Here is a 16,022-nt window from a genome sequence, read left to right on the forward strand (position 1 = left end):
TGTCCTGGAACTCACTTTGTAGACCAGGCTGGCCTCGAACTCAGAAATCCACCTGCCTCTGCCTCCCGAGTGCTGGGATTAAAGGCGTGCGCCACCACGCCCGGCAAGAGAAATATTCTATGGCTTCGCTTGCAGGTCGCCTCTCAGTAGAGGGTAGAGGACACAAAGACATAGCTGGAGGCCTAGTGTGCCTCTGAACAGAGTCAAGGCTGGGCATTCCAATCATATCCAAATAACACACAGACTTGATTATTTCTGGAGTGCTGGCTGAAGTGGTCAGGCCAAGATTGAGGAGGAAGTGTGTACCCGTTTGTGACTGGACAACAGGTGACAACCATTCCTGTGGGAACGCTGGTTCTCTCCTTCCCCTTAGCTTGGTAGCAAGGACCTTTACACGTTGAGCCATCTTGCCAGCCCCAAGGGAGACAAGAATGTCATGTCATTAGTCCTCCATGGCCTCTCTTCCCTCCCCTTCTCCTACATTGGTGTCTACTATTATTGGGGGGGGGGTAGGGTGGGGACACATTTACTTATCTGTTGGGGAGGGGAGGTGCCACAGCATGTGTCAGCACTTTCTCCACGCTCTGGGGGTCAAGCTCAGGCTTTGATCAGTTTTGGTGGCAGCTGAGCCACCTCCCTGGTCTTTCTTAGTGGTGGGGGTGGGGAGTCCAGACTGACAGTTTAACTGAGTACTTAATTGGATGTGGTCTTCAATTCCTGATCCTCCCAACCGTTGGAATGACAAGTGAGTGCCACTGCAGCCAGCTCACCATCTCTCTCTGTGGGTTCAATTCACTCTCAACACGGAGTATCACTGCAAATTGTTTATTAAAACACAAAGCAATGGACAGTGAAAAACATCCTCATTTTTTACTTTTTGGTGGGAGTGGGGTGGGGCATGAAAGGGGTAGAGATGGATGGAGACAGCCCAGAAGGAACAACAGCTCTACCTACTCCTGCTGCTGCCTTGGCCAGCCAGGTTCAAGGTCCCTCCTACACCTTGCCACACTGCTGTAAAAGCACGGTGTGGCCTTGCAGGGAAAGATAAGAGCTACAGAGGCTAAGGACTTGATGTCTGTTCTCCAGTACTGGATGCCACAAGCAGCCAAGTTCAATACTGAGAGACAGGGTTGGTTTCCTCACAAGCCGGGCTGGGCCAACCATGGTTGAAGAGGCTGCCCTGAGCTTAGGATGGACAGCCATTCTATCCCTGGGAACTCTGTGAAAAGGCAATGCTCCTCACCGCCAACCAAGGAACTAATCCAGGGTCAAATTTCTTTTCATTCCCTGGACCATGGCACACCAGGAAAGAGAAGAGCCAAGAATGTCTCTTTTCCTAGGTTTGCCACGACATCTCTCCTTGCCAAGTCTCCCCTCCCACCTGGCACCTCAACTGTTTCCTGACAGTCGTCCTCTGAAAGGAGGACGGAAAGCACACTTCGGTTTGTTGTTGTTTTCCCTCATACTGAAAGAAAGCACTGAGCTCAAAATAGAGGTGAGGATGGAGTTCTGCTTCTCCCGATGCTATGTGCTCCCATCACGCACGACTGCCTGGATGCGAGCGTGCCAAGGCCTCCTCTGCCAACTTCCGCAGGCACTACTGTCTCCCTGGCTGCCAGCACAATCCTGGCCCCTTGCTTTTACACTCCCGAGAGAAGCCCATCCCAAGAGATGCACTCTGTTCTTTTCCTGCCAATCTGATCAGTCCCCAGATCTGCTCTTATCAAGACGATCTGGCCACCTAGGACAACGACACAAAAGCAGCCCGAGAAAGACAGAGTGGATCGGCAGCAGCCATCTGCATCCAGAGAAAGCGACCTCCCTGGGCAGCTGACCACCAGTGCCATGCCAATCGTCTATCCTTGCCCCTCTCCTGTGTCGGGGAAGCCCAACACAGATAGTTTTAGATAAAGCTGGAAGATAAAGCTGCCCTGAGCTCTCTGGTGTAAGCAGTAAGGCTTCTTTGCAATTTTCTTAGCACTCTTTGATCCATAATTACATCTTCCCTATAAGAGAGGCCGAGCTCTTCTGCAATCTCTGAGCAGATCCTGCGTGTCTGCGGTTTGTCGGTGTAGCCTCTGTCAGTCTTACCTCAAGAGTCACCTTCCTCAGAGGCCACAGCAGGAGGCCTAAAGTCACCTCCCTAGTTTTGCCTTTTTAACAGCAGGAGCATCAGTTGGTCTCTCGTTTGAGAGTGCTCACATGCTCTGCTAGGTCTTTATAGTCACGGAGAAGAGTCACATGTGGTGGCCACAATGCCATTAAGGTTCCTCTAGGCAAGAAGACACTTGTATTATGTCAGAGTAGGCCAGCAAGGAGCGGGGTGGATAGGGAAACAGCCCACAGTGAGGACCATCAGACCCCTGCCCAGACCTGGATCTAGAGGGGACGCCCACCTGACTCAGAGCAGGAGAAAAAAAGGCACTGTGCTGCCGGGGTGGGTTGGTCCCCAGTTCCCAGGGAGGAGAGAGAACCTGCCGACTCCCTGCTGACTCCTCCCTCGACTCCGAAAGCTGAGCAGTCTCTAAGAGAGAGGGCTCTGTGCGCGAAGAGAAGGGGGCACTGTGGCTGATTCTCAGCTCCTTAGCTAAGACTCTAGACCAGGGCCAGGCCCTTCCCAGGAGAGGCAGGAATGAGACGAGGAGGAGAAATTCCCTAAAACAGAAGCTTCTCAACAAAACCAAAGTCAAACCAGAGCCGGGACCTGCTCCAGGCACAGAGCGGTCAGCGCTGCCCGCTCACCGAGGCGAGGTGCGTGCGGGGTACCCTGGGATCTCCCACTCAGCAAGAGCAGGAGAAAAGGTCACACGCTTCATCAACAGGCATCTGAAGGCTGCCTTTCAAAGGGCCTGATCTGTGGGTGTCCAGTGAGCAGCCCCTCCTCAGGACTGCAGACTTTCCAAACAATAGATTTAATGGTTTCGGGACATGAATCCCACAGATCGTTTCTTGGCACAATGTTTATGAGAGTTTGAATAAGACCTAAAGCAATGCAGTCAGAGGCCAGCTGGCCCCTGCCTGACCTAAACCACACTGGACCTGCAGACTCGACCCAGCTGTCCTTGCTTGCTCCTCCCAAAACATCAACAGAAGCACACTCTGCTCTGCTCTTGTACCTTTCTCTCTAGCAGCTGGACCCGTGGGCTCTAACATCCTGGGTCAGGGTACAGCTCAAACAGAAAACCCGGCCTCTCCTGGCCCACTCCCTGACTGGCACCACCCACAGCTCCCAATCCCAGGCAACTCCTTGTTCTAGCTCAAAACACAGCGGGGAACAAACAGTGCAAAAAGCAACACGAACAATGGAGTGATTCTTGACATACACAATACAAAAATAAAAATAAAGCATGCCCCACCCAGCCCCTTTAACCCAAACCTCACGTACCTACATCATCTTGGAGGGAGGGGAAAGCTTTCAGGTTCAACGTCAAACAGCTCATTAGCTGGGCAGGCTTGGCTTAGGGAATCCACCCCAGCCTCCGCCACACTCCTTCCCTTCTGCTTCCTCTTCCCTTTTAGTTTTTATTAGCTACAGAAAGATGTTCCTTCCGCTCAGACACAACTAGAGAGGAAAGCACCCGTCCCTATCCCTCCGGGAAGGGGTGGGCTTGGAAACAGAGGCAGAAGCTGAGCCGCTTGGCTTACAGTACCATTAGGAAATGGCCCAGGAGTCAGGGTTTCCTTCTGAGAAGGACTGAGTCACCAAAGGGGTGAGCTGGGTGAGAAAGCAGAACCCCTCCTTCCTCAGAGACCCAGGCAGACAAGGTGACATGGAGGCAGCTACTCTCCCTCACCTCGTTTAATGTGCTGACAGTGGCCCATAGCTTTGTAAATAGGAATGGACCGGGAACCAGAAGCCGGATTAGTCAGGATGTCTGCTGCCCTAGGCAGGCGGTTCCCGAGACCAGGGTAGTAAGTACCTCAGCGTCCTGTAGAAGCAGGACCTTTGCAAGTGCAACTTCAGGCCACAGCCATGCAGCTGCCACCTCAGTACCCTAGGGCTAGCCTAAGTCACAGAGAACACAGAAGACAGTTCTCAAATGACCAAGTGCTGGCCTGGAGTCACCATTAGGAGCCAGTCAAGACATGGCCCAAGAGCTACTTACTGTGTCACACAGCTCAGATATCTGATAAGGCAAACTTAAAATTCAAACACATTCAGAAATAAGGGCCTGGCCTGAGACTCACACGGCTCCAACTCAAGCTGAAGCAAAGCTGCTGCTTCTGACATAGAAAATCCCTTTTATTGCAGCTGGGCTGCCCCTCACTGTGTCTTAACTGACACACAGATGAAGGTGACCAAAAGGAAGATGGGGGACACGGAAACTTCATCCCCCTACAGAGGTGTTTACTGGGAATCTGAGACAGACACTTTGATGCTAAAGTTAGACATTCAGAGCCTCCAGAACTACGGCTGACTAGGAGTCTTTGAGTCCCATGTATTTGGATGGAACTTAACTGCTACTTGGATAGGGGAGGGAGGGCAGTAGAGCCTACTATTATCATCAATGAGAAACACAGCTGGGCTGCTGCAGCCAGTCTCAGTTCTTTGGGGTGACTCTAGGCATAAGCCTAAACTAGCTGAAAGAGGACAGAAGACACAGGGACAGATGGACATCAGATTCTGGACATTCTAAACAGTGGTCAGTCACTTAGCAGGGCTCAAGTCTCTGAGGTTGCTAACATAAGCCTTTTCTAATCCAAAGACCAGAAGAGACTTTTAAGGTCAAGTGTTCTGTTGCTGCAGGCTGGAAAGCATCCCTGTCCCCTGGCAGCAAGACCCTATGGAGGGGCCAGTAAGAGTTGCTGGCTCAGGAATTCAGGGAGGGAGGTACCAACAAGGTGAGGTGGTAGAGGGTCAGACACCCCAGCAGAGACCACTCCAATCTCCTGTCTCCTACCCAGTTTTGACAATAACTTAGCTCTATGGTTAAGAAGTAAGAAATTTCAAATGAACCAGATTAAGAGAAAAATCAAGAAGAAATCAAGTCCTCAACAGGCACTAAAATCAAAACAATTTGTTGTAGTAACAAGCTGTTGGTGATTTGAGGACCTGACATACACTAGTCGTCTTGGATACCAGACAGTCCTCTAACTGGCACACATCAGGATGAGAGATGACAATGAAGATACATCAACAGATTAACCCAGACAGGCTTCCCAGGAAGGAAGCGCTGACTTTCTCTTCCACGCCTTTGTCTTTACCGTCCCACTTATCTACCTGCACACACACACTTGGAATACCATGACTGCTGGAATCACATCTGGACAGAAACTCAGAACCCACCCAACCCCAGGGTGGTCTTTCCAGGTTACGTGACGTTTTCCTGCTGTTTGTTAACGTCTAACCTAAAACCCAGGAACTGTGACTGCTCTGAGTTCAGAGTCCTCCCTACTAGGTATATAATGAGGATCCTCGGAGAGGAAGGATCCTCTCCCTAAGTACCCCAGAGAAAAGAGAGCTGGGTGGGGCCAGCTAGGCAGAGCAGGACTGAGCACTCTGCAACCAGTATTGGTGGGGTGACCCCACTCACTCTGCTGTTCTTATCTCTTTCTGTGTGTATGTGTGTCTGTGTGTCTGTGTGAGCACGTGTGTGTGTGTGTGTGTGTGTGTGTGTGTGTGTGTGTGTGTGTGCGTGCACTGTTTGATTTGTTTTCTCTTTTCCTAAACACTGTAAAGAATACAGAAACCAACGTGTCTGGTTTCTCGAGCACTCCCTCCACCCTGCTGAGGATGGCCATTTGTCCTCTCACAAGCGGCAGAGGCAGAAGAGGGTTGGAATGAACACTCCGAAGGCCACCAGGATAGGGAACATGAGGCTGCTGTTGTCCGAGGCATAGGGGTTAGGTGTGCGGGGGCCTGACTGCACCCTGTTCTTGTTGGTCTGTCTTTTGAGATTAGACCCCTCATCATATTCTTCCTCCTCCTCCTCCTCTTCTTTCTTTTCCAATCCTGGATGAGGCTGCAGCTTTGGTACATCTAATAGAAAAAAAGAAAAACCCTTTAAGTACACTAAGACCCAGAGTATTTACATGAGAACATTCAGAGCCGTAAATGGGCCACACTAGAGAGACCTCTGTCATCTGGCCAAGTCCATAGGGAGGGGTAGAAATGATCTCTAACCTAAACAGCAGGACACAGGAACAGTAGTCAGATTCAGGTTTTACCTAAAAAGTAATACAGGGCCTTCCCCAAAGGAAGGTTATCTCTCCTTCCTGACTCACTTCTTCAAAGCTCCGAGAGGCCCACAATAGGCAGGGACAGCGATCTGACAGTTAAAACTTATTTCAAGCCGGGCGTGGTGGCGCACGCCTTTAATCCCAGCACTCGGGAGGCAGAGGCAGGCGGATTTCTGAGTTCGAGGCCAGCCTGGTCTACAAAGTGAGTGCCAGGACAGCCAGGGCTACACAGAGAAACCCTGTCTCGAAAAACCAAAAAAAAAAAAAAAAAAAAAAAAAAAAAAAACTTATTTCAAAGTCTTCGTCTTCCTTCTGATACAGATACTGAAGGCTGCCCTACCAGGCTCTGGTTCCCAGCCTCACCACACCTCTGTCCCAACTCCTAAGGAACCCAAGCAGAGCCTGGTGTACAATGTCACCTTCCTAGAAGATCCATGTCAGCACTGGGCGGGAGGGAAGGTGTTAGGACAAGAGGATGGGCAGAAGGTATAGCCCCATGCTTGAGAGCACTGGCTGCTCTTCCTCTTGGAAGACCTAGGCTTGATCCCCAGCACCGACCCGGTGGCTTACAGCCACCATGGCATAACCGCAGTTCCAGTTTCTCTTCTGAGTTCTGAGAACACTACACATGTGGTGCATACACAACCCACACACTAACACACTTGCACAAGTACATGCATACAGACAAAATACTTATACACATAAAATAAGTCTAAAAAAATTAAAGATATGACTTTCTATGTATTCAAGACAAGATGGGAAATAGCACAGAGAGAAGATGGAGGAGAAAACCCAGTAGGATACCAAGTTTTCCCTGCAAAAATCAGCTGGGAGGCTGCAGCGGAGCAATCTAAACCCTGAGCAATCGATGACCGCGGCTGAACTCCAAGGTCAAGGAGCTGCACCTGCCCAAACCCACAGGGACTCTTAGTTTTGTCTTTTTCTCCAAAGGACTAGAGCCCAAACCACAAATGGAACTTAAGACATATTTCAGGTAATTCTAGTACACTTACTGTGCATGCGTGTGTGCGTACGTGTGTGCCCATGCATGCACACAAGCATGGTGGAGGTCAGAGGACAAGTTGTGGGATCAGTTCTCTCTGTCTATCATGTGGTTCCTGGGGTCATATTCAGGTCATCGGTCTTAGCAGCAGAGGTGACTTTCCTGCCAGTCCTCAGGTAATTCTAACTGAGTGAGATAACAGGGAAGGAACCCCAAAAGGAGCCATCACTAATCCCAACTCATAGAGCAGTTTCCACTTTGTCCCAGAGGCAGGGTGTGGGGGTGCACACCTTTACTGCCCGCACTAGGGAGACTGAGGCAGGAGAATCTCTGTGAGTCAAGGACAACAGCTTGGTCTACACAGTGAGTTCCAGGACAGCCAGGACTAGAGACACTCGATCTCAAGAGGAGAAAAAAACAAAAAACAAAAAACAGATTTTGTCAAAGACTGACTGCTGATTAAACAGTAACAGGCAGGGATGAACACAGAGCTGACTTTAACCCTTTGTGGCCAGCACCATGTGACACTTTGTCCCTGTATGTTTGACTGGGAGTTCCCTATGATGTGGCTTTAAATATTTCCCAAACAATGACCAGCTGGATTATCTATAGCAAGCACTCCGCAAGCTTAGCCTTCAGCACAAGTCACGGAGCAGAAGGTAAAATCCCAACTCACCGTCTACTGTCCCGGCCAGGATGTAGAGCGCACAGACTTTGGGATTGTCATAGTACCCCTAGAAAAGGGAAGGCACAGTCAGGCCGCGGGCAGCACATCTTCTCCTCCCTCCCACGGGAGGAGGCCCAGCCACTGTTACCTTGACAAACTCGATGTAGAGCTTCCCTGTGAAGGTGGACACCTCCCCCTGCACACTCAACTTCCCCTTCCTGATGCTCATCGGGATGATTTCATCGTGGGCTGTGCTGTGCCCGACACGGTCAAAGATGTCCAAGTCCTTCACCACCACATGGCCATTCAACCGGACATCAAACACCTTCCCAGAGTAAAAGACAAGACACTGTTAACTCCACCAGCTTCAGATCCCTCAAGACATCAGACATGTACCTGCTGGGGCTTCATAACTTAAGTTATGGCTCTGGACATATTCCAAGGTGACTGTAGTCCTCCACCAGAGCCAACACAGCCACGGCCCTTGGCTGCCAAGGTTTCATACTGGCCTTACAGGGAGAAAGCAGACAGACTGAACTAGGGACGCCAGCGCAGGGGACAAGCTGCTGAGAGTCGGGGAAGGAAGTGAACAGGAGGTTCCTAAAAGGACTCAAGACAGGTACAGCCAATGGGCAGGGGAAGGACGCTTCTCCAGGGTGGGAGGATCCTCATGGTTTCTACACTGGCTTCAGAGTACTGAACTGTTCAAAAGAACAGTGTGCTACTGGCCAACCAGGAACCTCAACACCCCTCACCTTCTGCTGAGACTGTGCAAAGTAGACCTCAGCAAACTTCAACACCAGCACATAGTCGCCCTCCTCCTTGACAGGTACTTCGTAGCCAAAGGTTTCTTCATTGTACCGCTCTGTCTGATACAAGATCTGGTCCTCCGGGGTGGAGCGCAGGATCGGCAGTTTCATGCCATAATCTGAGGCTAAGGAAAACACAAAGAGAAGGCACATCAGAGGCAGGATGAGGAAGAGTGGAGACCAGGCAGAGGCATTGCCAGGGCAACGCTCTAGTAACTCTCCCAGCAGAAGGGGCCACTCCCTCTGCATCTGGTTCTAAAGAGAGTTCACACAAAGACAAGAATCAGATAGCTGCTGACATGGAAGAGAAACATCAAAGAAACCCAACAGGAGTCACGTCAGCAGAACTTTACATTTAGTTCCTGGGCATGCTGGGAAAGGTTGGGAGGGAGTGAGGAGTCTAGTCCTTGACCTAACGGGAATGAGGTGCTGCAGAGCTCATCAAGGAGAGCCGCAGGGAAAACCTCCTGAGACCAGGGACCACCAGCAACTCTCCTCAGTTCTAATGGGTTTTCTGTCTAAAGCGACCTGGCTATCTGTCAGGGAAGCGCTCTTACTCTTACGTTTACTACATTACTCACGACAAAGAATAAACTGGCTGGACCTTTTTGTTGTTTTTCAAAAATTTTATTCAAAAAGTTCCCAAGCTGGCAAAGAAAAACAGGCTCGTAAAAGAGGGGACGGTGTTCTCCAACTTCCTCCAGCTGCAACTATCTTACATGACTGAGTTCACCTCCGCTGCCCTTTTCACCACCGCCTCACTCGATTAAACCAACCGGAGAAATGTTCTACCCAGGCTCCGCTCAGTAGCCACTCGGTGCAGCTCCTACTGACACAAGACGAAAGCACTGCACAGTGGCGGGGACAGCGTGAGGAGCACAGCACCCTGCATAAGAATCCGCCTTCATTAGACCAACTGGCTTAAGAGCACCCTCTGCTCTTCCAGACATCCTGAGTTCAATTCCCAGCAACCGTATGATGGCTCACAACCATCTGTAATGAGATCTAACGCCCTCTTCTGGTGTGTCTGACAGCTACAGTGTACTCACACACATAAAATAAATAAATCTTAAAAAAACAAAAACAAAAAAAAAAACAGAGAAATCCTCTACAGCCCCCAGTCTTCTTGGTAACAAGCTGTAAATGTGCCCCCCCCCCCAAAAAAACCAAACAAACACTAAACTCCGGTCTTTCCAAAGATATACCACCCTCCAGTCCCAGGCAATGAATACTCATGCGTCCTGACAAAAACTATTGGGCTCTCTTAGCACACACATAATGAGGCTTAAAATCTCCCCTTCCCCCAACTGCTTTCTCAACTCGAACTGAAGATTTTAAGCCTCCCTTCCCCCTGAAGATACCTGACACCTGGATCCTGTGGCAGACGGGCAGATCAGCCATGACCACACCACCCTGAACATGTCTGAGCTCATCTGACTCACTCCCAAGAACACAGCCCTAGAGCTCTGTCCTCCAGATCACCATTATTTCAAAGAAAAGGACCCGACAAAAGGTGAAAGATGAACTAAAAGTTCCAGTGGCTAAGGTCAAGCCCTCAGAAAAATAAACATAACTGTTAACAGTTCCTGTAAGTGACATTAGCCTTGTGATCAGTTGCACAGAGGAGACAATGGGGCAGGAAACTCACTGTAGTTTTGTCTTCAGACTCTCCTCCCTGTTATCTCCTCAGGAAATCAAAGACACATGGCTTCCAAAGGATGTGGGGCTGACACGCTCTCGCTCCTTCCCAAACTCAAAGGCTGCTCAGGACACACACACCTATGCAACCTGAAAGGCTATTTCTCCTCCAACTGAGTGCTAAGAATTCCCTTCTCCCAGGAGGGCAGAGACGCGCAAATCTGGAACATTAGCTAGATGTCGTTTATTGTTCGATCCACAGAAAATGTTGTGCGTGTGTGGACCCCACCCCCATCCCCTCACTGAGAAGAAAACTTGAGAAACCAGAAGCAGTGTTGTCTGCAGCAGCCTCAGCCCCACAGTTCAGAAAACTGCCAAGTGAGCGAGACTTAAACAATCTGGGATTCACTTTAAGCCCAAGTGGCTGTCCTAAGAGACCTGCCACAAAGTCCCAGGAGACGGAGTAGCAAAAAGGATTTTCCTTCCCTCACTAGCCTTTACACACAAACAGCTAAGCAGGTTTCTTTAACATAGAATGAGTGGACAGTCAGCGCACTGCTGAAGCCGGCACAGCACAGCTCACTTAACCAGAAGGAAGGAGGCCACAGGGCCTACATTCTATCTCCTCCTAGGGCAGCCAGGCTCACTGGAAAATTCAACCCAGCTCGGAGTAAGACAGGCCTGGATTCGAATCCTGACCCTGTCATCTACTAAGTAAGTGATGCTGAATAACTAGTTGTTTCTTTTAGGTCCTCAACTGCAGTATGGGGTCATCACCCATCCACAGAACTGCAGAGGCGGTGAGCCACCTGGAAAAATCTTAGCAGATCGTCCCACATGGAGACAGACAAAAGATAAACATGTAGAAATGCCCACTGGGCAGAGACACAGGCAGTAAGCACTAAAGAAAATACCTCTGCTCTGGGAGTTAGAAACTGGGTAGCCGTGCCAGCAACAGCAGGCAGGCAGGGCAGACAGAGTGCTAGGAGCTGCAAGTCAGCCTGCACTACAGAGCTAGCTTCAGGCAAGCAGGGCTGCACAGTGAGTTCCTGTCTAAATACATACATACATACATACATACATACATACATACATATGAAAACAGATTAAAAGGAGGCAAGGAAATGAATTAGAAAGCTGTAGCTGAAGAGAAAATCTGGAACCAGCAGGAACACGTGGGTAGGACCCACCATAAAGTGCCAAGTACACCTGTGATCCCAGCACTCAGGAGGCTGAGGCAGGAGGGTTCCACAAATTCAAGGCCAGTCTGGACTAGAATGAAGCCTGCTTAAAAACAAATAAATGAATTGCTTCCTCTAGGCCCTCTGACCACTAGATTTTTTTTTTTTCTCAATCATTTTGTTAGTTTGTTTGTTTTCGAGTCAGGGTTTCTCTGTGTAGCCCTGGGTGTCCTGGAACTCACTCTGTAGACCAGGCTGGCCTCGAACTCAGAAATCCGCCTGCCTCTGCCTCCCAAGTGCTGGGATTAAAGGTGTGTGCCACCACTGTCCAGCTTCTCAATCATTTCTTTTTCAAGAGAGGTTAGTTTCTAATAAATTATAATGAACAATGGGGTCAAGGAACCTATGACCTAAATCATCTACCAGTACTTGGGAGGGCTCTCAGAAGAAGCGTTGCCACTAATAGGAAACAACACAGGAATAGAACTCTACACAAACCTCCAGGCCATAAGCAAACCATGGCTCTCCCACCCCCCCTTCTCCCTCACTCTCTCTACCAGGCTCTTAGCTCCTCAAGGCTAAATTCTTCCTTAGCCAAATGGCAGCCTCCAATGGGGTCCACTTTAGGGCTAAACAGTAAGTCACTTGACCGGCTCAGGTCTCCAGACAACACCTCTCCCCTCTGGACACACACTCTGACCTACTTTTAATTTCATGTAAAAGGCCATCAAGCAGGGAAGAAAAAAAAAAAAAAGACAAGGCCCTCATGCCATAAATTCTAGAGTGAATCTCCTTAGGAAAGGAAGGAGTGTCCCCCAAAGCCAAGCCAAGTCCTCTGTGACCCTGACATATAACATATAAAATGGCAGGGTCAGGTCACGTCACCACAGGGACCAAGTCAAGAACCTGGAAAGCCAGGCCCGGCCCAAGCCTGTGATCCCAGCACTTGGGAGGTGAAGGCAGGATAATCAAGAGTTTAAGGTCATCCTAAAGCTACATGGTAAGTTTGGGGCTAACCTGGGCAACCTGAAACCTTGTCTCAAAACAAACCAGCAAGAGCAAAGCCACACACACCCAGAACTCATGCTGGGCCACAGCACTTTCCACAGCAGTACATCTGTCTGTTGAACTGAGGCACACAGATATAAAATGCCTTTTCCAGGCTGTGACCATTAGCGATCCCAAGGCAGAAACGGAGTCAATACACATGTTATCAAGTGTTGTTAGAAGCATAAGCCACTGGGTACCCCAGGCCACTCAGTCACAAGAATGCTGAACTTACAAAGAAGGCAGAGAAATGGCAGGCAAGTTCAGAATCAGGCCAAACCCTTAGAAAATGTCCTCAGCACACATGCTGCAAACAGTATCACAGCCATGTGGGAAAAGAAATGAAGCACAGCCCTCCAGCAATCAGCATAAATAGCTGCATGAGACAAGGGTCTCCAAATAAGGGGCACACCCTGATCCCGAGAAGGCAAGGCAGCCTGAACAGCTGCTCTTCCCTGGGCAGGGCCGACGCCTCAGCACAGAACAAACTAGAAAGCTGACTGCTCAGTGGACGCTTAAACGTATCTGGGGCCCAGACCCAATGCCAGGGAGCACTACCTCAGGGACTTAGTAAGTACCAACATCCGCCGGCCCACGCCGCAGCACTATATACCCAACTCTTCTTTCTCTCCATGCCTTCGTGCCGGCCACACCCAGACAAGCAGACAGTCTGGGGCAGGGGACCTTCCTTTCTACGTTGCCCCAAATACTAGTGTCCAAAATCGGATTCCACGATGAAAGAGTCTGGCAGATCTCACACACTGTGTATTTGCTACAATTACCCAGCCCAACCCCAACCCCTGACACACACACACACACACACACACGAGTGTTCTGGCCCCTAGGAAACTACAATCCAAGGACGAGAGAGCCTAGCTGGCTACCGACCAGGCCAAAACTAAACCACCTGCACCAGCAACCTAAAAGCAGAGTATGGGAATAAGAGGACTAAAGATGGCAGTCTTAGTTTCATCCTCTGTACTGGGGACCTAAAAGGAGGACAATGGAACCAGTGTATAGCTGGGTATCTGAATGAAGAAACCAGCTGTACACTGCCCTCACCACCATTATCTCAAGAGACAAAGTCCACCAACTGTGCGGTTTCCTCAGGAGCTCCTTCCTCTCTGCCCACAAGCATGAAGAAAGAGGAACACCAGCAACAGAGGCAGTAACGACCTGCTGTTACAAAGTCTGGCTTTGGCTGCCACGACCTGGAGCCCTGACTCAGCGGAATCCAGATTCCTGGGACCTGCATGCCAGGTCTAAATGCATTCCAGGACACAGAACTTCAGAGAACAGCCCCATGTGCCAAGACCCTTACATGTATAAAAGCAAAGAATTCTGGTTTCTTTTGTGAAACAAGCTCTCACAATGTAGCCCTGGATCTCCTTAGATAAACCAGACTGGCTTTCATCAATCAGGGATCCTCCTGCCTCTGCCTTGACGGTGCTGAGATTATAGGTGTGTGCCACAACATCCAGATAAGACACACACAATATAACTATCGCAACACAGAAACTGGAAGTTGAAACCTTCAGTAAAGTTAAAAGAACCACACACAAACACTGAAAAAAAGATTTCCTGTTGTCTACAAAGGCAGCCTCTGCACAGAGCATATAGCATCAATCTTCCAGAACATGAAACAAGAAAAACCTTTTCAAAAAAACTTTTCAAACAGTTTTGTGTAGTGTTCTGCCTGCATGTATGTCTCTCTGTGCACACGTGTGCCTGGTGACTATGGATGTCAGAAAGCAGTGCTGGATCCCTGGGAAATGGAGTTATGGACAATCCTGAGCTATCATCTGGGTGCTGGGAATCAAACTTGGGTTCTCTGAGAACAATTGGCACTCTTAACCGCCGAGCCAGCTCTTCAGTCCCCGACTTTCCTTCTAAACCTGTTTTTCAATCCTACTTATAGAAGAATCTAGAGCAGTTTTCTCCAAAGAATGGATTGGGGGGTGTGGGGAGGTAACCTATAACAGAAGTGCCTAGGGCAGAGACCCGAGTCCCAGCTAGTTAAGTAAAAGAAAAAAGTTTGTCTACTGTGTCTAGAGACCGCCCAGGAACCTGTATTTTTAACCATCTGTTCTCAAAAATTCTCATTTGGCCGTTGTGAACCTGTATTTTTAACCATCTGCCCTCAAAATTCTCATTTGGCCGTTGTGAACTGTGAAACTCTGTAAAACCCACTTTCCTCCTAAGCTGGGATCATATGTCTTACGATCACCCGGGGGTCACACTCAAACCTTACACAGGTTGACCTGATGGGCAGGATGGGCTGCGATATACCGACACCCGTCGGGTGACTTTGACTTTTAAGCATACAAATTCCAAAGGAGGGGAGGGGAGGGGTGCCACAGTCAAACTTTCCCGGACTATTCCCCCTTCGAAGATTCCCTGCCAGTCTGGCGAAGAATCAAGCCTCAGTCCCGGGCTTGGAAGGGGCACGGAAAACGGCGGGTGATCTGTAGGGTGGGCAAAGCATCTCCTGGAAACCGTCGCGATGGATGGCAGAGCAGCGGAGTCGATGACCTCCAACCTGCGAGGCCTCCAGGCGCCAGGCAAAAGGCCACCCTTGCCTTTTACATTCCCAGCTTGGGTGGGATGAGGGGCTGGGGCAACGTAAAATGAGAAAGGGTCTAAATATAAACTTCTCGCCAACTCTATGCCTCGATGGCTCTTGGTAGCTTCCAGTCAGGGCTAGGCCCTGGGTCCTGGCCAGGTCCCTGAAGGGTGGGGGGTTGGGGGGCTGGGGGTGGGTTCACTGCAGAGAGAAACTTCGCTCCAAGGCTGTGGTCTCCCGGCTGGAGAGGAAGGGGTTCGAGGCCCGCAGCTGCGCCCTGCTCCCAGGCCGCGGATCCCCCCAAGGCTCGGCCGGAGGGGCTCTCACCTCGGCCCACCCGGCCTTCCAGAGGGTCCTTGCGGAAATGGATCCCGTGCACGTCCACATGCGCCTCGCCGCCCGCGTTCACTGCCCAGATGACGCTCTCCGGCAGTCCGGCCCCGGCGGCGCCGACCACGCCGAGCCCCGGACCCCGGAGCTTCGGCCCCAGCAGCAGCAGCAACAGCAGCAGCCGGAGAAGCGCCACAGCGGTTCCCTCGGCTCTCCGGGGCCTCAGCATGGCGGCCACCACGGCGGGGGCAGCCCCTGCCGACCCTCGTCCTCGGCCGGCCACCCCCAACTCAGGAGAGCAGCGTGGCGGACCGTTCTGCCTCGGCAACCCGGGACATGTCGCTCTCAGGGCCTCCTCCTCCTCCTCCTCCTCCTCCGCCTTGGGGCGCCGCCTCCCACCTCGGGAGCAACCTACCCCGCCGCCCAGCCCTCAGCCCGGAGCGCCTCAGCCAATCAGAGGGCGGCCCTCATGAATTACCCACCACCCTGCCGAGAGCGGCCGCGCCATTGGCTGTTGCGTCCGGGGAGGGGCGTGGCCACGCCTAGGCTCCGGCCCAACCACGGGGCACGAGAAGGAGCGCGCGCCGAGGGAGGGAGTTCGGTT

General features: G+C 50.8%; 1 protein-coding gene across 1 annotated transcript; it reads right to left on the bottom strand.

Annotated features, from left to right (window-relative positions):
• Positions 1 to 809: 809 nt before the first annotated feature.
• On the bottom strand, positions 810 to 15,811 carry Mlec (malectin). The gene is made up of 5 exons (XM_021162262.2): positions 15,416 to 15,811; positions 8,606 to 8,784; positions 7,999 to 8,175; positions 7,860 to 7,917; positions 810 to 5,980 (listed from the first exon to the last, which is right to left on the bottom strand). The coding sequence occupies exons 1-5, from the start codon at positions 15,645 to 15,647 to the stop codon at positions 5,751 to 5,753; spliced, it is 876 nt and encodes a 291-aa protein (XP_021017921.1). The 5' UTR covers positions 15,648 to 15,811; the 3' UTR covers positions 810 to 5,750.
• Between the last annotated feature and the right edge of the window lie 211 nt (positions 15,812 to 16,022).

The sequence above is a fragment of the Mus caroli genome, unplaced genomic scaffold (assembly GCF_978045245.1).
Source record: "Mus caroli unplaced genomic scaffold, Mus_caroli_1 scaffold_4, whole genome shotgun sequence".
NCBI classification, from domain to species: Eukaryota; Metazoa; Chordata; class Mammalia; order Rodentia; family Muridae; genus Mus; species Mus caroli.

Excerpts from the sequence above, each read along its gene's own strand:
- Mlec (XM_021162262.2), bottom strand. The coding sequence starts at position 15,647 with ATGCTGAGGCCCCGGAGAGCCGAGGGAACCGCTGTGGCGCTTCTCCGG. Across the intron at positions 8,785-15,415 it reads GGAAGGCCGGGTGGGCCGAG|CCTCAGATTATGGCATGAAA; the intron begins GTGAGAGCCCCT and ends TGTTTTCCTTAG. Across the intron at positions 8,176-8,605 it reads TTGCACAGTCTCAGCAGAAG|GTGTTTGATGTCCGGTTGAA; the intron begins GTGAGGGGTGTT and ends TACTCTGGGAAG.